At 35.8% G+C, this 22,681-nt stretch overlaps 1 protein-coding gene across 3 annotated transcripts; it reads right to left on the bottom strand.

Moving 5' to 3' along the window:
- Nucleotides 1-4,406: 4,406 nt before the first annotated feature.
- Nucleotides 4,407-22,174, bottom strand: LOC120170451 (glycine--tRNA ligase, chloroplastic/mitochondrial 2-like). Of its 3 annotated transcripts, XM_039178389.1 has the most exons (36): nucleotides 21,846-22,174; nucleotides 21,698-21,748; nucleotides 21,366-21,433; nucleotides 20,907-20,988; nucleotides 20,755-20,818; nucleotides 20,296-20,351; nucleotides 20,051-20,128; nucleotides 19,805-19,879; nucleotides 19,649-19,719; nucleotides 19,309-19,425; nucleotides 19,118-19,219; nucleotides 18,739-18,865; nucleotides 17,182-17,265; nucleotides 16,873-16,959; nucleotides 16,323-16,424; nucleotides 16,062-16,125; nucleotides 15,167-15,222; nucleotides 14,926-14,997; nucleotides 14,662-14,744; nucleotides 14,516-14,564; nucleotides 14,088-14,150; nucleotides 9,876-9,965; nucleotides 9,704-9,790; nucleotides 9,164-9,235; nucleotides 9,026-9,084; nucleotides 8,673-8,766; nucleotides 8,076-8,294; nucleotides 7,854-7,948; nucleotides 6,854-6,944; nucleotides 6,666-6,770; nucleotides 6,457-6,495; nucleotides 6,018-6,107; nucleotides 5,327-5,428; nucleotides 5,060-5,141; nucleotides 4,835-4,920; nucleotides 4,407-4,506 (listed from the first exon to the last, which is right to left on the bottom strand). In XM_039178389.1, exons 1-36 carry the CDS (start codon nucleotides 22,101-22,103, stop codon nucleotides 4,408-4,410), a joined length of 3,219 nt encoding a protein of 1,072 aa, XP_039034320.1. In that variant the 5' UTR covers nucleotides 22,104-22,174; the 3' UTR covers nucleotide 4,407. The 3 variants fall into 3 exon arrangements, with proteins under 3 accessions (XP_039034320.1, XP_039034322.1, XP_039034321.1); XM_039178391.1 differs by lacking the exons at nucleotides 20,296-20,351; nucleotides 20,907-20,988; nucleotides 21,366-21,433; nucleotides 21,698-21,748; nucleotides 21,846-22,174 and having other exon boundaries at nucleotides 20,755-20,824; XM_039178390.1 differs by lacking the exons at nucleotides 20,755-20,818; nucleotides 20,907-20,988; nucleotides 21,366-21,433; nucleotides 21,698-21,748; nucleotides 21,846-22,174 and having other exon boundaries at nucleotides 20,258-20,324.
- Nucleotides 22,175-22,681: the final 507 nt, after the last annotated feature.

Raw genomic sequence — 22,681 nt, 5'->3', positions numbered from 1 at the left:
TACGAGAGAGACCAAGGAGGTTTTAGATATGTTACAATCCATCGATCTTGAGAAACTAGGATAACTAGGTCTTGAGAAGCTTGAAGCCTTGGAGAATATCCAAGAAGATGTGCAGGCTGCACTCTACATATTGGATGCGAAGAATTCCCATCAAGATGATGTTTTGAAAGACCAAATCTTGGCCTTAACACAAGAGGTCGAAGAACTTAAAAACCAGGGTTCCAGAACTGAGGTTGAAAACCTAAAGAAGGAGATCGAGAAACTCAAGACCGAGGTAGCCTTATGCAAGGTTGCCATGGCTGGCAGCATGCTAACCAGCGCCCCCAAAGGTCGGGCCAAAGTCCCTAAACCAAAATAGTTCAAAAGGACTAGGTCGGTCAAAGACGTTAAAATTTTTATGTGGAACATGGATCAATACTTTCGAGCCATGGGCATCGAGAATGATATTGAGAAAGTAAACATTGCTTCTGTTTACTTAACTGATTTAAAATTCTTATGGTGGTGTCGTAAATGCACCAATGCAAAGAGAAATTTTACCCATATCATGCTGAGAACGATGTTCGATCAAAACTAAGGCGTCTTAGGCAAAAAGGCTCTCTAAGGGAACACGTTTGAAAATTTGTCGAGTTAAGCCTACAAGTCTCGAGTCTAACCAAAGAGGACGGATTCTTCATCTTCATGGACTGATTAAAGCTATGTGCAAAAAATGAGTTGGAAAGAAGGGGTGTAAAAGAATTGTCTAAAGCCTTGACAATCGCGTAATCCCTCATCGAACTTGGTGTTAAGAAACCTAAGCCTCCCAAATCAAAAGTTGAGGGTCCTAGTAAGAGAAACCAAGATAAAGGTCAAGAACAAAGCCTATCAAGTGATGATGAGGAGCCTACAAAAGACAGAACCTATCGACGCAACAAGTCAAAAGAGAAGGGGGACATCCAATCGATCCGTTGCTTTAATTGCCATGAGCAAGGACACATTGCAAGAGATTGCCCCCATATTAAAAAACTCATAGCATTTATCGAAGAATACGATAATTCAGAGGAAGAAGTATGTAAACTTAGCTCAATTACAAGTGTTAACCCAAGAGTAAGTTCCAAGCGGCGAAAGGTTCACCGAGGGAGGGGACCACAAAAGGTACAAAATTACCCACTCCAAGTCACACAACATCAAAGCCAAAAGCAAGGGTTAATGTACGTGAACATCAATCTTGTCAGACAATCCGAAGTTTCCCTCATGGATACCGACCGATTTATTCATATCAAAAAGGGTCACCGACGATCTTAGGCTCAAAATTGAATCATCAAAGGGAACAATCACGACCATCAACACTGAAGAAGTTACAATCGTTAGAATGGCGCAGAAGGTAGAATTGAAGATTGGATGATGGAAGGACAATGTAGACTTCATGATAATCCCCATGGATGACTTTGATTTTGTTATCGGGTTGAACTTCCTCATCCCTATCAAAGCCTCTATCCTTCTCTATGCAAATGTCATGAGCATCATGGATTCCCGATGGCAAGGTAGTGTCCCGTTGATACAAAGTGATCAAAAAGAGACCAAGACCTTAACAATTATCCAACATATAAAGAATGCTCCAAAAAAGGTGAACACCACCTTGGGAACTACTTTTAAAGCCACAAAGCAAACCAAAGCAAACCTAACGACGAGGGCGTTATTAGAACAAGTGGGGGAGAATGTCACAGGCCGCGAACTTATGGGTGAGGTCAGTCCACAACATACTACCTGTGGGGCCGCAACCAGTGCAAGGCAGGCTGCTCCCACTGTGGTATCGAGACCAACACCCACCAAGGTACGACAGATGCTGCCCAGGCAGCCCACAAGGGCCACACCGAGACCAAGGTACACACAGCGTCGAACAGGGTCAAGACACGCCCGCCCCAAACTACCCTCAAGCACGGTCATCAAACAACAAGGGTCGCCTAGGGTCGTGACCACTGCACACCAAGGTGCACCTAGAACCGAGGCTAACACACGACAAGGTCAGCCAAGGGCTTTAGCCAACAAGTAACGGGATGCACTCGGGGTCGGGGCCAACGCACACCAGGTGTGCGCTTAGAATCGAGATAAACACAAAAAATGGGACACTTGGGGGCAAGGGCAGCACACATCGGGGGTACACAATGTCGAGGCCTGCTCACACCACACTGAGGATGCACTGAGCGCCGAGACCAGCACTGACTTAGGGCCTGTCCACCTAGCAAGGCCTGCCATTACTTGGAAAATAAAGCCAAGTAACATAGTCCTTGTTTGAATATGACTCAAATATTAGAGTTTCAACTAAAGTAAAGAGTGTTACTTGTAGTTAGACTAGGAGTAGTCATGAGATGTAAGGGGGCTTCATTATAAAAGGAGGCTTCCCCACCTCCATTCGATATAGAGAGTTTTGTGGGAATGCAAAAAATTTCCCCACACACGCTTACTTACGTTTTTTATGCTTTTTCATTGTGCTTATCACTATAGCAACATTAACCGGGGAGTTTAGGTTGACTTAGACGCCAAGCAACCGAACAAGGCATCTAAGGGCCGCACGGACCAGCTAGCCGACTGTCTAGCCCCGTGTCAATATCATTAGACTTAGATACTTAGGATTAGTTAGTGACACCTATTCCTAATCGTAGCAATCTTTTAAAAGCTCTCTAATCCCTGTAGAGACGATACTTACTCACTACTATATTACTTACACCGACTGTGTATACTTGCACAGATTTGCGTGCCACAACACACAAATTTACACGCGATCACAATCCTAAGTCTTAAACTTGATCATCAGAGGTTTATCACTATCAACAAATTACAAATAAATGAATGTCTCAAAATCTCTATATACAAATTATTAACGTATCGAAAATTATATAAATATAAAAATCCACTCAACATTACAATGACAATGAGAAGCACACAAACATGATATCCATAAGCAAATTTCTATATTATCTCTGTTCGCTGAGGTATGTTTCTGGTTCGAACTAATGATATTAATATTTATACGTAAAGTTTATATTCGAATTTAAATTTAAATTTGAATCAAATTTGGATTTAAACTTCAATTTTTTATTTCAAGTCGAGCTTGAAAATTTTGAGCTCGCGAGCTTTAAAGTTGAGTTAAGCTTCTATTTTTTGATTTTAAGTTGAGTTTGACAATTTTAAACTCACGAGCTCTCGAATTGAGTCGAGTCAAGCTTGAAAATTTTAAACTAGTGTGCTTTTGAGTCGAGTCGAGCTTCAATTTTTTATTTTTTGAATTGAGTCAAGCTCAGCTTTTAACTTTTAAAGTCAAGTTGAACTCATCAATACTTGAACTCGACTCGGCTTATTTACAACGCTATTAATATGGCATATCACATTTATCATAAAGATGTTAAGATATATAACTATAAAATGAATATATATATATATATATATATATATATATATATATACACACACAATGTAAAACTCTTTAGTTTTACACAAATTTAAGATCATTGGACGAGTGAAAATAGATTAGTGAGATTGACTCCTTGTTTCCCCCCCCCCCCCAATGAATATCTTCTCATTTCCTACTGTTAATCTCAGTAATTTATTCACTCATCCAACGGTACTAAATCTGTGTAAAACTAAAAGAGTTTTATCTTGTATAATAAGATTATATATATATAAAGATATGATTAGAAACGAAATTGAGATCAAATATTAAAAGACTATTTTATAATTAAAAATATAATTTATTACATATTTAAATCTAAAAATCAGAAAAAATAAAAATATAATACGACTAATATTTAAATTTTAAAAAATCTAAACCATTAAACCACACTACTTAACTAGCATTGGTAGATTACTTTTAAAAGTATAAATTATACTAATTACTAAATATTTACCTAGAACCTTTGGGAAGAAAGAACACCAACCACTAGATTAAACAAACAAGCATGTTATGACATTTGATAAATAAAACAATATTTAGATTAAATTATGATTTAAATTAAGTTTATTCAATTTATAAAATATATTAATTATATATATTAACCTAAATATTATCTTTTGTAAAATCGAATTCAAGCCTGCCCCCAAGTGACAAAAGAACATACCATTTATTATAATTGCAATGCATTTTAATAATTTTAAATTCAGAATTATGCAAAGATACATTATATGAAGCCTGGAATGTAATAAGACAACTATAGCTGTAGTGAAAAAATAAATTACAAGATGAATTAATTGACAGAAAAACTAATGTATGTCGAAACGAAATTTTACGAGCTTTGTAATGTCAAAACTATTCCGAAAACAACGGTAAATCCGCCGGCAGCCGTATGGTACCTTGGTAAAGTGCTGGACTACTTTTACCGGTCAGTGTTTTACTCGGATCAAAGAATGTGGAGGTATATGCATGCATTGTATGGATCAAAATCCGGGTAAAACCGAGAGATCTGCCACACCTTTTGGAAGGTCTGCGATTTTCTTAAGTAAGCATAGCCTGTTCTTTCTAATTCTTTCATCCTCCTGCACACGAAAGCCATACCAATGAAAATCACTTTAAGCTCAGACGGGGCTCACGCATGAACTTGTAACAATTGAATATGGGGAAAACAATTTGCAACAAGCTCTACTCTCTGCTTTGTTTGCATTTTCAACTGTAAATAATCCGATCTTAATCAAGAGATCACAGGCTCATACACCTGTTTATCTTAAAAGCTTATATCGACTGACTTAACTCGAGCTTATAAGTTATGTCAGGTACATGGAATGGTATTATAAACAAGCAAATTAAAAAATTAATTAGCGAGCCATAAATTATAAACGATGCGAGTAAGATGTGAAGACAACGTACCACCATCACAAATACTTCATTAAAAAATTCTTCCAAGGGTTGTACTAGCTCTGAAGACATTTCAATGAAATTGTCAACCTCAATACCTGTGCATATACAGAAAAAGTTAAGATAACCGGATTAGTTGGGAAAAATGTTATTCGATCAAATTAAATCAGAGTGTCGTTTCTTGCTACAAAAGACGATAACAACAGCACTTGCAGGCTGGTAATAAACTGGACATACCTGGGTGAATGTTGTTCTTAACCGACAAGAAAGCACCCCATAGAGCTCTCTCTTCATTTGTTTCAAATACAGCATCATCCACCTAATAAATATGATTAAATGCCCTCAGATTCCGGAGTTTGAAACTGATGCATCTTAACAGCATTCAAGGTTTAATACATAGTTCATGATCAAATAGAAGGACAAGAACTAATCCCACATTAATTTGATCAAAGTTCGAATGTCAGCTATTGGGCATTTCATTACTATCCAAGGGAGTAATAGTACCTCAATATCAGCATCCACCTCCTTCCCACGAACGATTCTAGTTGGACGAGAATATGCTTCTACAACCTTTGGGAAAAGATCCCCTTTCGACAAGGCTTCCAACTGCAGTCATTTTTTATATGCTATCATCAAATATTTGAGGATACTGAAAATGGATAAGAAACCATAAAACAACAAAAAGGGAAAATGGTTGTTTTATCTTTTATCAAACATAACAACCTCCTCGGAACAAAACATTCAGCAGTTAAGTAAAAGAAAGAAAAATATAAAATTACGCAGAGAGACAGAAGCTTAGTACTTGAGAATCCGGCATAATGCATTCCAAACACACAAAATCAGTCACGGCAGACAAGCATTTAAGTGCAGGAACACAGTACTCTATTTTCTTTACAGCGAAGAAACAGCTTTTGGGGTTGAAAACAATGTAAATTCAAGTCATGCACAAAGATATGAAATGAGAATACGCTAGCAAGGATATCACTAATATTATCCCCTAAACAAACACATGTTTTCCAACCATTAAAATGTCTTTCATTATTGAGACAATCCAACTTCAGTATTAAAATAAACATTTCTCGGGTACACTCAGTTAATACACCAAGATTTCTACCATGGCTCAGTGTTGGTATCAGATGTGAATTGATTATTGAGGGACATCATTTCAGAAAAACTAGCAACCAGGTTCGCTTACTTTATGTGCAGTTGTGGCAGCCAGACAAGGCAAATTTGCACGCTCTGCAAGGGCAGAACGAACCACTTCTGGACTTATTCCCTTGTCAACCTGTAGCAATATAATACATCTTATCTCCATAAATTTTCCAATTGCACTAAGAGTTGGCATAACCTCCACTAGCATATTATTATCTTGTTCCATTCTTAGATTGGAGGTTGTCCAAATCGGTTGTAATTAACATTCATATTTATATGATTGGAAGTAATAAATAAAGAAATCATTTTAATTTTTGCGATTAAAAACTAATAATTTGCAAACATTTAAGGACCAAATACAACACAGCCTAATGATGAAATAATTTGGCTAACTAAACACCATCCCTACATTTCCATTCACGGTATTGTTAAAAGCATTTTAAAAAATGAAGAAATCTTCAATGCAAGAAGATCATGCATACCAGATATTGCTCTAATCTTCGTGTAACAAATTGATATACCTGAAACAGGAAAGGAAAAGGGACTAAACCCCACAACATCATAAATTGAAGTTTATAACTATCACACGGTACATTTAGAGTTATGTAGAATCACATCAATGGAATTGGCATCACTACAGAGGAAGTAAACATGACATTATGTAGTGACACAAAAACAACTTGCTTCTTACATCCTCTATTGTGGTTTCATCCACTTTAATTGGCTGAATATCAGCAGCAAGTTCCAAAGCATGTTTTAAATCCATATTTTTATCTTTTTCCACCAATATCTGGACCTGCAGTTAACAAGTTTAACATTATAATAATCAAGTATATTATGCCTTAAAAGAGTTTAAGTGTTAAGTGATCATATACTTACTAGGCCATAAGAGATTCTTCTTAGGCCAAATGGGTCACTAGTTGAGCTAGGCTGACAACCAGCAGCAAATAAGCCAACAAGGCTATCTAATCTGGAGAAAACCAAAAATATCTATTCAACTTAGAAGCAGAATTTTGCTCCGTATTAAAGAGTAAAGCAGAAAGAACAGAAATAGTTTGATACGAAATCATATATATGATATAAGAATTTGGACTTCGTCACTTATCGGTATCAATGGAAGATAAGAGAGACAAAGGAATGTTGGAAAGGGATGAGAGGCCCTATTGGTCTTTAATAACAAGGACGCCTTTTTTTTGTAAGATTTAGGCATATTGTATCGAGTTATTTTATCCCTATTCTATTTGGAGATTGTTTTATGTGTTAAAAATATATAGACGTTCTAGGCAGTAGGGTAAGACGAAGTGATTTTAAGCTCCTTTTCATTTTCATGAAATTTAGAAAGAGGAAAGTTAAAAATCAAGGAACTTGTATATTTTACTAAGGTCAAAGACTATACTTTCGTAAATAAGTGCAATCGGATTGACTCCAGTCATAAGAGCAGCCACTTCACTATTTCATTAATTTGTTTTAGCTTTTCTTTAGATCTTGAAAAGCTTTAACAATATTTAAGACAACTTCCCTTGAATATTCCAACTTCCATGGCTAAAGAAAGGACTGTGGGAAGGAGTAAGGACGTCAATTAGGTTTTAGTTTTACTCAATGAATAAGCAAATACCATAAACATTGAGAGAGGTTTTGCTTTACATATTTTCCTTTTTCCAGAAGTCAGTAACTTTCCTCCATAACGCGGCTAGTAAATGGAAGAAGTTTAAGCTTAAAGCTATTAATTAATCCCACCTCTGTCTATTAATATTTATAATAGAGAAAGTGCACCATCAAGGTATATGCCTTCACTAAGTCAATTAGCTATGTTTCGTATATGCATGCACAAGACACAATGAGCCAAAAAAGGGGTAAAAAACTCATTAATAAACTTTACCGATCAACTATTGCGAGAATTATTCCCACTTCAGTTTTTGGAAGCATATCTCCAGAAAACCTAGGAAGTGTGATTTCTAACAAGGCTTCAGCAATCTATTACAACAAAGGTATGGAAAAAAGTTAGATGCTTGGAAAATCCACTACAGGAACAGAGCATACAGAAGTTGATCCGTCTATAAGATATTTCATACAAGCATAAAACAAGATGGGAAGAAACAACCTGCTCTGAATAGCCATCTCTAAGTGCATAATGACGGGCCATTATACCAGAGAGTGAAGTAAATTCTGTGACAACAGCAGTAGCAAGATCTGACATTGCAAGTGATGCAGCCTCCTTAATAATCAGAAGCATATCTTCCTCAACTCTGAAGTCGGCACTTAGTTTGCAAACCATGCTTTCAACTCGCATCATCTTGTCCAGCAGTGTTCCTAACTTCTCCTATCATTTCGTATTGTCAAAGAATAAAGGCCGTTATACTTTTAACCTTTCTGAACAGCGTAACCCTAGTCTTATCCTTAGAGAGTGAAAGATACATTGACATCTAAGATGCAGGATGTATCAATTCATTAGGGATAACATCGTTTGTTGCTTCCAAATCATTTTATTTATTGATACCAATGTCCAGATGTTTGTTCACCATAAAATTTTATAGAGTACTAATACCATCCAACCTTTACCTTTCAATGTAAAATAAGGTGAAATTGAGATTCCTGAGTTCAAATTTGATGGAAAAAAACTGTACACATCACCGGAAAATTCTAGCAACAAGATCGTCTTTCAAAAGAAACATTAAAAATAATAATAATAATAACTTACATGGAAAAGTATACCCTTCAGTTGACTACGGAAATCCTTAAATCTTTTATTTGTATCCAGCTCATAGAAAAATTTGGCATCTTCATATCGAGCTCTAGAAAAGAATTAGGTGAAAATTTTGCACACTGTTCAGATTCTATTAAAGATCGATGAAGATGTAAAGGAAAACTTTGCCAACAAAAAGGCAAGCTCTAGGTAATAAGGCAGCAACCAAGAAGATGGTGATTGATCAGGCATCTTAGGTTAAAACATCCTTTCTTCCAAATATGAACTCTTAATGGAAGAACTTAAATAAAGATCGTGATTAAATTTATTCCCTTCTCTATGAACAAGAAGTAACGATTTAGTTAAACCTGAGAACAGCTTCATTTCCTTTTCTCACCACCACCTCGTTGATTGTTCCATTTGCAACCTAAAAGAACCCACAGTGTCACCTGACAATGCCATCGAAAGCAAACAACAGAAAAATTTTCTCAAAAAGCAACTCTTACTGCAATGAAGTAGGGCAACAGCTTTCCGTTATCATCAGTGATAGGAAAATACTTTTGGTGCTTCTGCATAACCTGCATTTATTGGTGCATGACATTAATATATATAACAGTATCATACAAATGCCAAGAAAATACATGGAATAGAATATCTAAGCATGCAATAAGATCCGCCGGTTATCTCAAAGAGCCTGGGAAGACACGCAACTGTAGAAAGTTGCCGACAGTTAGGAATTTTATTTCACTTATACGTTTAATTTATTTATAAGTAATCTATATTGTATGATTAGGATTAAGTTTCTTAGGAGATAAGATAAAGTTTAGAGGGGATAAAAATTAGGAAGAAAAGAAACCTAGTAGGACTATAACTTGTAATCCATCGCCTATAAAAACAGGCTGTGTTCTCTGTTTTTTCAATGAGAATTTTGATTAGAATTTTTTTCTTCTCTCAATTTCTTCCTTTTTTATTCTCTCAACTTCTCACATGGTATCACATACAAATTTAGCCAGACCAGTCAGACAAGGGATTTCTCAACAACTTACCATAGTTAAGAGATCGCCTGGAAGCTCTAAGAAAGACTCTTTAAACTTTCCAAGCACTGGAACAGGTGCCTCAACAAGATTTACAACCTGGAGCATTAAAATACTGTAAGAACAAGTCTCTTTGCAAGAAAACTCGCCAAAGAAAGCAATAACTGGTAACTCCAAGAGTTACCTCATTGAACAAGCTTTCCTGAAAGGCAATGTTTCCGTTGACACTTTTTGCTAATAAATGTGAGTGCTCCAAAATTGTTTTCTTTCTATCCTGTCAATAGACATTTAGTTTGTAGAAATCAGAGTAATTCTCTGTAATTTCTTATTCTTTTCAATATGACAGATTACATATTTATATACAAAAGCTCTCTCTAAAGTAGGAAACTCTAAGAAAGGAAAAATAATAATCCTAGGATATGATCCCTTAAAATAAGGGATTATAAAAATCTATTTACAAAATCATATCTCTATAGGAATGGTAACAAATCATCTCTATAATTCCTACACTCCCCCACAAGCTGGAGAATATACATTGTATAATCTCAGCTTGAATAGGAATTTATTGAAAACAGGCTTTGGCAAAGCCTTAGTAAGAATGTCTGCAACTTGTTCTTCTGAAGGAATGTATGAAAGTGTGGTTGTCTTTTTGTTAACTTGATCAGCAATAAAATGCCTATCAATCTCAACATGCTTTGTCCGATCATATTGAACTGGGTTCTTGGCAATTTGAATAGCAGATTGATTATCACACAAAACTTCAAAGTGATCCTCTTGATTAGTGACAAGTTCTTTCAGTAGTTTAAGTAGCCAAATTCCTTCGCATATTCCCAATGCTAGTGCTCTAAATTCAGCTTCAGCACTACTTTTTGAAACGACAGATTGTTTCTTACTTCTCCAAGTTGTAAGGTTTCCCCAAACAAAGGTGCAGTAGCCACTAGTGGATCTCCTTTCAGTAAGGTCTTCGGCCCAACTAGAATCTGTAAAGATCTTAACAGTTCTGTCTTGTGTCTTCTTAAACATTAAACTGTGTCCTGGAGTTTTCTTCAAGTACTTGAGAATTCTATTTGCTGTTATCATATGCTCTTCAGTAGGATTAGTCATGTGTTGACTTATTACATTTACAGGAAATGTTATATCTGGCCTTGTCAAGGATAAATAAATTAGTTTCCCAACTAATCTTTGAAATTTCTCTTTGTCTACCAATGACCCATCTTCTTTGTTAAATTTCAAGCTTGCCTCCATTGGTGTATCAATCGGCTTACAACCAAGAAAACCAGTTTCTTTGAGTAAATCAAGAACATATTTTCTTTGGTTGATCACAAGTCCTTTTGACCTTGCCACCTCCATTCCTAGGAAATGCCTTAGCTTTCACAAGTCCTTGGTTTCGAATTCCTTATTTAACAACTTCTTCAAATTGCAAATCTCTTCTTCATCATCTCCGGTAAGAATTATGTCGTCCACGTACACAATAAGGATAGCTTTCTTATTTGTAGAAGTTACCTTGATGAAAAGAGTGTGATCAGCGAGGGATTGCTTGTAGCCGTTTTTTAGGATGACTTTAGTGAACCTCTCGAACCAAGCTCTGGGTGATTGTTTTAACCCGTATAGAGACTTGTTGAGCTTTCACACCTTGTTACTTCCTTCAACAGACTTTAAGCCAGGTGGTAACTTCATATAGACTTCTTCTTCTAGCTTGTCATTAAGAAAAGTGTTTTTTTACATTAAGTTGGTGTAATTTCCAATCGCAATTTACAGCCAAACTTAGGAGTACTCGAACAGTATTCAGCTTCGCCACAGGTGCAAAAGTTTCTGTGAAATCTATCCCATATGTTTGTGTAAAGCCTCTGGCCACTAGTCTCGCTTTGTATCGTTGGATGCTACCATTTGAGTTATACTTTACAGTAAAGATCCATTTACAGCCAACAACTTTTTTTCCTTGAGGAATGTCCGTAACAGTTCAAGTAGCATTTTTCTCCAGTGCACAAATTTCCTCTTCAACAACCCTTCTCCATTTTGAATCCTTTAGAGCTTCAGCTATGCTTGTGGGAACCTGTTCTTTATCCAAGTTTGCTGTAAATGCTTGAAAAGACGGCATCAATGAATTATAACCAACAAATTTTTCAATATGATGCTTGGTGCACTGTCTAACCCCTTTTCTAATAGCAATAGGGAAGTCATCTAGAGTAGGGGAAGTGGACTTACTGATTTCTTCTTCTAATTCGGCAGCTGGACCCAAATCCAATTCTCGGCAAGCATCAGATTGCAAAACAGCCTCAGGAATATGTTTTCTTTTCCTTGTATAAAAACGGAGTTGTTTGATTGGTGTTGTTTGTGGAATATTTTGAATGAGAGTAGGTGTATTTTCAGGAAGGGTATTTAAAGTGGGTATGGGTGAAGTAGTGATAGGTACTACCGGTGGATCAATGGGAGTAGTTACAGGTGACAAATCTGTAGGTAAGGACAAAATTTGTGGCAATTCTGAAGATTGAGAATGAAGAGTAAGAGGAGATACCTGATGTGGCTGAAAATCCTTCCATGTCTCCCTCTGAATTTCAGCCTGAGTGAAATAGGGATCTTGCTCATAAAATGTTATATCCATAGTGGTAAAAAATCGTTTTGAAGGAGGATGATAGCATTTATAACCCTTCTTAAGTGAAGAATACCCAACCAGTACACACTTTAATGATTTAGGATCTAACTTGGACTTATTAGGAGCAATGTTTTGGATAAAAACAGTACAACCAAATATTTTAAGTGGAAGAATGGAGGAGATAGGTTTAAAATGGGGAAAGTATTGCAAAAATATAGATTGAGGTGTTTGAAATTGTAAAACCTTACTAGGCATTCGATTGATTAAATATGTGGCAGTTAATAAGGCTTCCCCCCACAAATATTTTGGAACATTAGTGGTAAATAGAAGAGAACGAGTAACTTCAAGGAGGTGTCTATTTTTTCTTTCGGCAATACCGTTTTGTTGTGGGGTGTCAACACAAGAACTAATCTGAACTATGCCCTTTTCCCTGAAAAACGCACCCAAAGACTTAGCAAAAAATTCACTGCCATTATCATATTTAAAGAGATGAATTTTAGACCCAAATTGAGTGAGAACCATGTTATAAAATTGGGTAAAAACACCTGCAGTTTCAGATTTATCTTTTAGCAAATAAGTCTAAGTTATCCTACTGTGATCATCAATGAAAATGATAATCCGCTTACAATTATCAACATTCTGCACCCGAGAAGGACCCCAAATATCACTGTGTATCAAAGCAAAAGGGTGAGAAGGCTTATATGTAGAAGGAGAATAAGTTGATTTAGTGTGTTTGGCAAGAGAGCAAACTTTGCAAGAAAAAAAATTTGGCCTTTTATGAATGAATAGAGCAGGAAAAACTTTTGCAAGATAGTGAAAACTGGATGACCTAAACGATAGTGCCATAACATAACATTATCAACTTTTTCTAAAGCGGTGAAAGATTTCGAGATTTCGGTTTTAGTAGAGACAGGAAGAATGTAGAGACCATTCTGCAAGCTGGCTTTACCAATCATCTTCTTCGAGTTCAGTGCCTGCAAAGTACAATCAATATCATTAAAAATTGCAGAGCAGTGCAAGTCGGTGGAAAGTTTACTAACGGAAACGAGATTGCAAGCCAGATTTGGTACGAAGAAGACATTTTTAAGTACAATCTGGTCATTGAGAATAACAGTGACATGTCCTTCTATTTTGCACAAAGAACCATCAGCCGTTTTGACAGCTTTACCAAAGTTTGGAAAAAAAATTGCAAAACAAATCTTTATTACCAGTCATATGATCCGTAGCACCAGAATCGAGGATCCAATTAGGAGACGACTGGGAGGAGAAAAAAACTGTAGCATGAGGTTTACCTTTTGGTTCTTTCATGACCAGATTACCTTCTGATTGAGCAGCAGAACCAGAAAAATTTTCTGGATTTGAAGTGATCTCCGAAGTAGGAGAAGTTGTGGACATCATCTAGGTTGGAAAGAAACCGTAACCTAAGCTGATACCATGTAGAAATCAGAGTAATTCTCTGTAATTTCTTATTCTTCTCAATATGACAGATTACATATTTATATACAAAAGCTCTCTCTAAAGTAGGAAACTCTAAGAAAGGAAAAATAATAATCCTAAGATATGATCCCTTAAAATAAGGGATTGTAGAAATCTATTTACAAAATCATATCTCTATAGGAATGGTAACAAATCATATCTCTATTGGAATGGTAACAAATCATCTCTATAATTCCTACATAGTTCACCTTTAAAGTCTATGAAGAAAGAAAATAGAAGTTTACAGAATCAAAGATTATCCTGACAAACACAAAATAGGAAAAAGGAACTCCAGAAAACAAAGTGCCCAAAATTACTTCATTGTACCTCAATATCAATATCAATTCCAGCATTCTTCATTATACTAGCATAAGATTCTGCACTTTCTACCTGTAGAAAGTATTTCACAGCTGAAATGACTACAAGCTTAAAAAAGAAGTGACACAAGCACAATGTAATGTTTTATAATGTCCAAAAAAGTTGGGCAACTCCAATAAATTTTCCATAAGCATTTCAAAACAGATTGTTAGGTTCCCCTTGCTTAACTCTGTGCACTTAATGGAAATTGTAAAACTATAGTGTCAGAAAATCAGTTGCATCAAATAATCATAAGGGAAGGGGATTGGGTATTGACTGTTCATAACTTCATAATGCTAAGTGCTTACAGATACCACAATAGAAAAAAAAAATCTTTCAGTACTCGCATAAAAACCAGATCAAGCTAGTGGAAACAATAAACAAGTTGGCATACATACCATGACAGTAGCTTTTGGAGTATTACGAAGACCATAAGATAAGTTTCCACTTCATGCCAAAAATGAAATAGTAAGCAGAAAATAAGAACTGGTTGTTAGTAAAGAAGAGAGGATGCATTAGCAATATCTAATTACAATGTAATTACCTCAAAATCCCAGCAAAAGCAAATGGAACCACTGCATCTCCGTGGAGGGACGTAATCCAACGAATAGGTCTGCTGAAAAAGACCTATTTACAGAAAACAAAGAAAGGCATGGTTTTCAGGATTTTTCTAAGTGGGTAAGAATAACCATATTTTCCACAGAATAAATATGCAAATACCAAACAAAGAAGACAGGCAAGCCTTGAATAGAATATCCACTGCTCACATAGATACGGGAGTAGGAGAAAAAAGAAATAACAGACATACCTGTGAGTTCCAGCGCATGGACTTCGGGAAAGATATTTTTGCAAGCATTCCAGGCAACTCTTCAGATAAAACCTAACATATAAAATAGATGATTACAAAGGTAAACCACCAAAATGACATAAATGACTTGGCAAGAATAAGGTGGTTCGAAGATATAAATGAAATTATATTGAAAACAAAGGGACAATAATTGTGACAAAAATTCTGATATAGGAAGCAAAAGAGAGATAAGAATTCACACCTCCAAAGCAACTCGAGCAGATTCTTTTACACGAGCATAAACATACTCTGTTTTCCCTGAAAAAACAAGCAAACATGTATTATAAAACTAAAGCAACAAATTCTGCAAGAACCATGGTCATCTTTTTGCTGACAATGGGAACAAACTGATCCTAAAACAAATATTAGGTTTATATGCAACCAAATCCGCTTCCATTAAATTGGAAGACGATCAGGTTTTTGCAGACAACTGGTATTGGATAGTTTTCTTATGTTTGTTGGGTTTTGTTGTTTCTCCTTTATGTCAGATGTGTGTCAAGGTGGGTTGAGGATTTTTTTGTAAGGGGATTGTTTGTTCTTAAACATTATGTAATCTTTCAGTTATTAATAAAATTTGAGGCACTCTTTTCTTCCTTCCACTGATTAAGGAAAACCGAGCGGTGTTCCTTTAATCTAGAAGGGGGTTTTTAATGAGGCCTCCACCTCCTATCAAAAAAAAATTCTAAAGATGATAAGATATTGCATGGAGCCATACTAAAGATATCCTATGATGATTTCTTACACTAATGTAAGGGCATGGACAGTTGTAAAGTGCAAAATGTACAAGACAATAATTTGTACCAAGTAGGTACAAATCAATTGTTATGAATTTGGGGAACTTATACCAGTGACACTGTAAGATGCGCTCTTGACTTTGACCAAACAATAAAACATCACTACTTTTTCAACATGACATGGATCTTAGGAGATCATAATGAATATTGGTTAAGAAATATGTAATGTCTGTTGTTTTCCTCCCTATTTGATGATTTTATCATGATTGTAATGGGTTACATTATATAAGTTTGCCTAGAAATAGATGAAGCACAGAATACTGAGAATCAAGTATTATCATGCAAGAATCAAAACTGACTCACCATCTGCCTTTCTGAACATAGAGTCAAGTGGAACAGAATATCTGCGGCAAAAACCCTCAGCAGCCTGCAGTAAATAACAAATTTCATATGGGTTGAAACCAAAATAAAAAAGAAAGATGCAGAACTCCAATGGAACTGCCAGAATCCTTTTACTACTGAAATTACACAACCCAACAAATCAAAATCACTGGACAAAACATCATACTTCCTTCAGTTAAGCTGAAAAACATTTAGCAAAGTATAATAAGAGGCAACCAAAACCTTTGTAGGATTTCCCTGTGGGTCAAAGGCTTTCGAAACAGGAGGTCCCCGAACCTCAAGTTCATTCTCTGCTTGCTTAGGACAAAGATTTTCAACAGATATCTGAAATGATAAAACAAGGCTTTGGGTTATGTCACATATAAAAGAATTGAAGCATCTACCTACTGTACATGCTCATACAGGAACTTGCACTAAATTAAAAAGAAATACATATTACAATAAACATTTTACAATCCTGAGAAATACATCCCTGTGACACACTTGAGGTATTGCCACATTGAATTCCTTGTTATATCATGATGGGATTACTTCACAGAAGGGATTAATATATTGACAATAGGTTACAGGTTATGATAAACTTACTAATGTAATCAGCATTTTGTACACTCTTTCAAGACCATATATATATAACCCCAGTTCATCATATCACAATTCAAGGCTTAACATATGCAACATCTAAGCTGCAGCATTCTCAAAACAGAAGGATATTATTTAAATACACATGCAAAATAAGAACTGCCATAGACTGCAAAATTGCATAAAGCTGTACCACTACTCTCCGAGGAGTGCCAAAAGCCTGTACACCACCATGATACAATCTATGTTTATCCAGAAGCTGCGACACTAAATCGTTAAGCTGCAATGAACAGAACCACACGTTCAGTCAACAACAAATATTATCAAATAAGCATCCATCCAAAAAATTACAAGTAAAAAAGCCAAAGAAAGAAATGAGAAAAGCACTACGCCAAATTCCTTCCCCATTAACAAAGATGGATGTAAAATGGCCGATAAAATTTAAATCAAATACACAACATATCAGAAGGAGAAAGACATGCTCCATAAAAATCAATCCTACTTGCTGGCCTGCGCTAACTACATCATGAGGTGGCATCTCTTCAGTCCCAATTTCAAGAACAAACAATCTTGGATCATGGTGCACCTGTCAAACATGATTAAAATAAACAAAAGATATTGGCAAAGGTGAAAATGACCGTAGAAAACTGTTATTTGAATTTAAAGATATGGTTACAAACACTCGAGAAAAGTAGAACCTTAAAAGAAACTAGTGAAGTAGCATTTAACAGAATTTTCAATATGGAAAAGGCCGAAAAGCTATAGTTGGCTAAATGGAAACAGTTTCAAGTTTCAACTAGAGAGGAATAAAAGACAAAAGGCTCGTGCTAAAAATAAAACAATGGTGGAAGTAACCTAGAATACTTATGTCAATAGCAGCAGAATAGGAGAATGTCAAGAAAGTAATGCATTTGTGCTTGAAACATATATTTAAAAAATAAGAGGGCAGTTTACAAAACGCATGAACTGGCATGTGTGTCTTGCGTGTTTTTTACAGAAGACATCTTTACATTAAGTTGAGAATGATTTAACATATAATGCTTCGAGTAAGCTATGTACAATAACTACAGTTAAGATAGGATGCCTCTCAAGTTCTAAACTTCCAACTTTGGAAGAATATTTAACAAGGAGGCATCACAAATCCGCTTGTATGAATCACCCAGCCACTAGCACTCTATGCACCAACGCACAGGGGTGGTCTGGCTTATTGCAAGGGACAGACTAGAATAAACATGTGAGAATTCCGACATGGTGCCGGAATAGATGAACGGTAGTGGCCAGTGATGCAATGCAAAGGCTAAGAAGAGAAGATAGCGGCGCTAGGGTTAAATGATATTAGTTAAACAATAGAAATGTAAATGAAGTTTTATTATTGATAGAATGAAATTGGGTTATCCAAGTGCCCAAGCCTATTACATTGATGGTTATTTATAACCTATACCCAACCTAATCAGAAATGGCCTAACAGATTATGGCCTAACCAATTAACAACCTTTTTTTTTATAGGAATTTTAGGCCTCGTTAAAAACCTCCTCCTTGATTAAAGGAGCTTGTAGAAAAGCTCCTTAATCAGCAGAAGGAGGAAAAGAGTGCCTTAAGATTTCATTAATCAAAAGAACCAAAGGATACAACCATAATCACCTCCCTCAACAAAAACAAAAACCCAAAACAGCCGGCATAAAACCTATACAACACCACTAACACAGCGAAAACCATAAGAACAACAGTCACAAAAATGACTGACCAGACTTAACACCTGAACTAATCCCGAAAAACACATAACAAAACAACTAAAGCAGAAGCCGAAAACACAGCAGACACAAACCAGAAAAACCAACATAAAAAACAACTGCTAATTACAACTTATTTCTATCAAGACATCATCATTTCACAAAGGACATGCAACAGAAATTGAAGTCAAGGTGTAGCCAAAGTACATATAGGTTGTTGGTGTGACCAAAAGTTGAGCTACAAGTAGGCTATCTGTGCGAGGGTAACTTTCCCAAATCTTATAATTGGCAGTGAAAGAAAGAACAAAAAAATAAATATTTAGACTAACCTTTTTGACTGCTGCCTCCAGAACCTCTTTAGGACATACAGGATCAACAGATCCAGAGATGACACCCAAAGGATGTTCAAGAGATTCCCGTGTCTTTAACCAGAGTAGTGCACATTGACGGGCCAAGCTGATAAATCAAAAATGACGAGCACCATGAGATGTGGGACTAGAACAAGAAGGAAAATCAATTAAATAAACAGAGCAATTTATTTTGTTCAAAGGGTGATCAATTATCTATCAATAATGGGGTCCATACCTCGGGACTAGAACAAGGGAAAACAATTAAACAAATCATCTAAAAATCATGCAGTTCATGCCTTCTGTATCTCGTTAGTTTCCAATGTTAATAAATTGATATAATGCCAGAAAAGTATCAAACCTGCGCATCCGACCAAAATAACGAGCACGCTCTGTTACCCCAACAAAGCCTCTAGAGTCCAAGATATTAAAAGCATGAGATGTCTTCAGAAGTTGGTCATACCTAGCATGTTGTTGATAAAATGTTAACTTAAAGAGAAGTAACTAAGGAAAAGTTGAGGAATACAAATTATAGGAACATTGTAAACATACGCAGGAATTGCCAATCCTGAAGCAAGTAGGGAACGAGCTTCTTCCTCAAAAAAATCAAAATGCTTTTGAATATGGTCAACACTGGCATGTTCTAAATAATAAGCACTCATTTCCTTCCTGAAAGTACACAATTCAATAGAACAATTATCCACATTTTACATGTAAAAAAAATGCATTTCAAGCCATTAGGCTGCAAATGTTGGTAAACTTAACGGGAATAATAAATTAAAGAAGACAATCTAAGTCTGGTTCTCTTGGGAGAATCAATGGGCATCAAGCTATGAACCTGCAACAAACTCTTCGAGCTAAAAGATGAAAAGAAAAAGGTGAAAAAAAGTACTCATTTTCCATGAAAAGTTCCCCATATAGGATCCCATCAGCATACTGAATTTTCTTAAAATGATCAACACCCTGCAAATCATAACTGACGTAACTTTAGGCAGACTAAACGGATAAAAAAGAAGTGAAGAATGACGAATAATGTAATGAAATTCACCTGAAGTAGCATAAGTATACGTTCAAGGCCATATGTGATTTCAACAGATATTGGTGACAACTGAAGACTTCCAGCCTGAGAGACAGAAGGGTGGGGGGGGGGGGAGAGAGAGAGAGGGAACAGCTCATAAATTCAGATAACTTCAGAGAATCAAGAGAAAACCTCATAATGTTGTCTGAGTGAAAATCAAAACCTCCACAAAGAAAAACAAAAGACATTTCAACATTCAGATGTCAAAGACCAAACCTGCTGGAAGTAGGTGAATTGAGTGATCTCCATCCCATCCATCCAGATTTCCCAGCCCAAACCCCATGCACCGAGTACCTGTAAGAATGTGAGGTCAATATCACCAATGTGATGCTTAAAATATCATAGTTTTAATGTGCTCAAAATGGGAGGAAAACTGGCTTTAACTAAATACACGAAACTATACAGATTGGAAAACATACATACACATAAAAAAAAGCAATCATGAAAATAGATCATATTACCGGGCTCTCCCAGTTGTCCTCGACAAACCGTATATCATGTTCACTAACGTCGATACCTGATACAAGCAGAACATGAAAAGGCTAGAAAATTTTATCACTAACACTAAGGTATAAAATTACAAAAATATACTTTAAGGATATCAAAGAAAAAGCAAGAAATTCTTATATTTCTTCAAGCATTCATTGTTTACAAGCATTATTATATATTGTGTTCATATTTTCTCATTTGTATCTCTTCCTTGGCTGATCTTAAACTTTGCAAACACTCTTCTGCTAGAGGAATTATTTGCTTCCAACCATATTTTCATCAAGATAAATTGTACGGACGAGATTAACAAAAACTAAAACAAAGGCAACAATAGATAATTATGGCAGCTTACAAGGAGAAACAAACATTTAAATACCAAAGCTCTCGCCACTGTATATCAAGAATGGAAGAAAAATAGCTGAACCAAATACCTAATGCCGACAGGCTACGAATAAAGAGGTCTTGTGAATTTCCTGGATCAGGCTTTAGTATAACCTGAAAACAATCAAGGAAAAGGTGTGAAAAGATAAGGAATAAGTCATTAAAATATCATAAAATGATCTACTTAATAAACCGCACAAACTTGAAACTGAGTGTGGCGTTGGAGCCTGTTAGGGTTTTCTCCATAACGACTATCATCTGGCCGGATGCTAGGTTCCACATACCTTCAATAGAAAACCCCAAATTCTCCATTAGTTATTAGATATTAAAGTAAAATGATGCATAGTAAACGTTCAGTATCTTAACAAGAAATTAACTATTGATGTGTTCTTTCAAAAAAAAAATATCAAATAAGTGCACATAACACTAAACCCTATACCCTAAACTAGAAGAAATCATAATTAAAATGGATGAGTCCATGGAGCACATGACAAGTAACCTACAACAAAAACTTCATAACCTCCCCCATTCTATATAAGACGACATGAATAACACACCCAAAAAAGGTGTAATCATTAAAAACAGACTCAAAAACACAAAAGGTTAAAATGCATAAGAATTTATTTAAGTTCAAGAAACTTGCAATCGTAAGCATACTTACGCAACGTTCCATGGTTCGGGACCAAGAACTCTTAAGTATGTCAATGGATTCATTGTTCCCGCTCCAACCTACTCATTAGAAACAACACCTTAATGAATACTGGCTGCCAACTAACAATGACTCTAAAAACCCGAGCAAGTAAAAGTAAGAAGAAAAAAAAACGTAGAAGAAAATTATGATAAACACAGTCATGGTAAATGAACTTGCAATTGAAAATGTACCTAAAAATCCGCTGCAAATAAACTTTCCAGCCAAAATTACAAAGGAAAAATAAGAAGAATACGATAAAAAGCAATCACGGTAAGGAAACTAGGACATTACTGTTACAATACCTCAGTATTGCTGCATTGCATTATAGCACATCCAACCGACGCCCAATATTCCTACCAAATCAGAAACAAATATACAGAATTTCCATCACTAAATACTTAGGGTGCAGTCATTCAACAGTGTAACGCATGCGAGTAGAATTTATGAAACCTGGAGTCTTTGAATAGCTTGTTGAAATGTGAGAACAGGAGCTTTCTTCGGCTCTCCATCGCCTGCGTCTGTCGAGGAATGTTGTTGAATTGAAGAAGTGTGAGCAGCGGCGGTGGTTGTTTGACGGAAGTAGCGGTGGCTCAAAGGCGGCAGCTGCGGGTGGAGTATAGCATTAGACTTGGCGAGACGGAGGAGAGAGAAGTGAGGAGCGTTGGGCTTGAGAAAGGAAATGACTAAGGGAAAAGCGAGAATAGTCATTGCTGGAGAGCTCTTTGTCTGGGGCTTGGATTAAGCCTCTGGCTTATCACAAACGAAGAAGACGACTTATGTTTATGGGTCACTTCTTTCCTAAAAATGAAATACGAGTTATTTATCGTATCATTTTAAATTGATCCTTAAATTTTAAATATTTTAATTTCATCCCCAAAATATAAACCTCATTTTAAATTAATGCTCAAACTTTTGAATGTTCCAATTTCATCCTTAAATTCTTTTAAATATGTAATTAGTTTCAACCATAGTTTAACCTAAAATTTTGTTTTTCAAACATATAATAATATAACTTGTCTAAAGATTTTATAAACAAGGGATGTGACTAGTATATACTTATAGTTTGCGATGAAACTAGAATGTTTAAAAAGTTTGGGGATCAATTTAGAATGAAAGTCATAGTTTGGGGATGAAATTGAAATATTCAAAAATTTGAGGACTATTTTAGAAGGATAGTCATCGTTTAAGGATGAAACTGAAATGTTTAAAGGTTTAGGGACTAATTTAAAACGAAGTACATGACATGTGATGCAATTAACTCTTAAAATATTATTATAATTAAATAT

Source organism: Hibiscus syriacus, unplaced genomic scaffold (genome assembly GCF_006381635.1).
Source record: "Hibiscus syriacus cultivar Baekdansim isolate YM2019G1 unplaced genomic scaffold, ASM638163v2 tig00111779_pilon, whole genome shotgun sequence".
Lineage (NCBI taxonomy): Eukaryota > Viridiplantae > Streptophyta > Magnoliopsida > Malvales > Malvaceae > Hibiscus > Hibiscus syriacus.
Note: the sequence above shows the minus strand (reverse complement) of the source record. Positions and strands in the feature narration are given on the sequence as shown.

Coding starts and splice junctions, on each gene's coding strand:
- LOC120170451 (XM_039178389.1), bottom strand. CDS start 22,103: ATGACTATTCTCGCTTTTCCCTTAGTCATTTCCTTTCTCAAGCCCAAC. Junction 19,720..19,804: donor GTATACTTATGCTACTTCAG/GTGAATTTCATT, acceptor TATGATTTGCAG/GGTGTTGATCATTTTAAGAA. Junction 4,921..5,059: donor TAAGAACAACATTCACCCAG/GTATGTCCAGTT, acceptor GTATATGCACAG/GTATTGAGGTTGACAATTTC.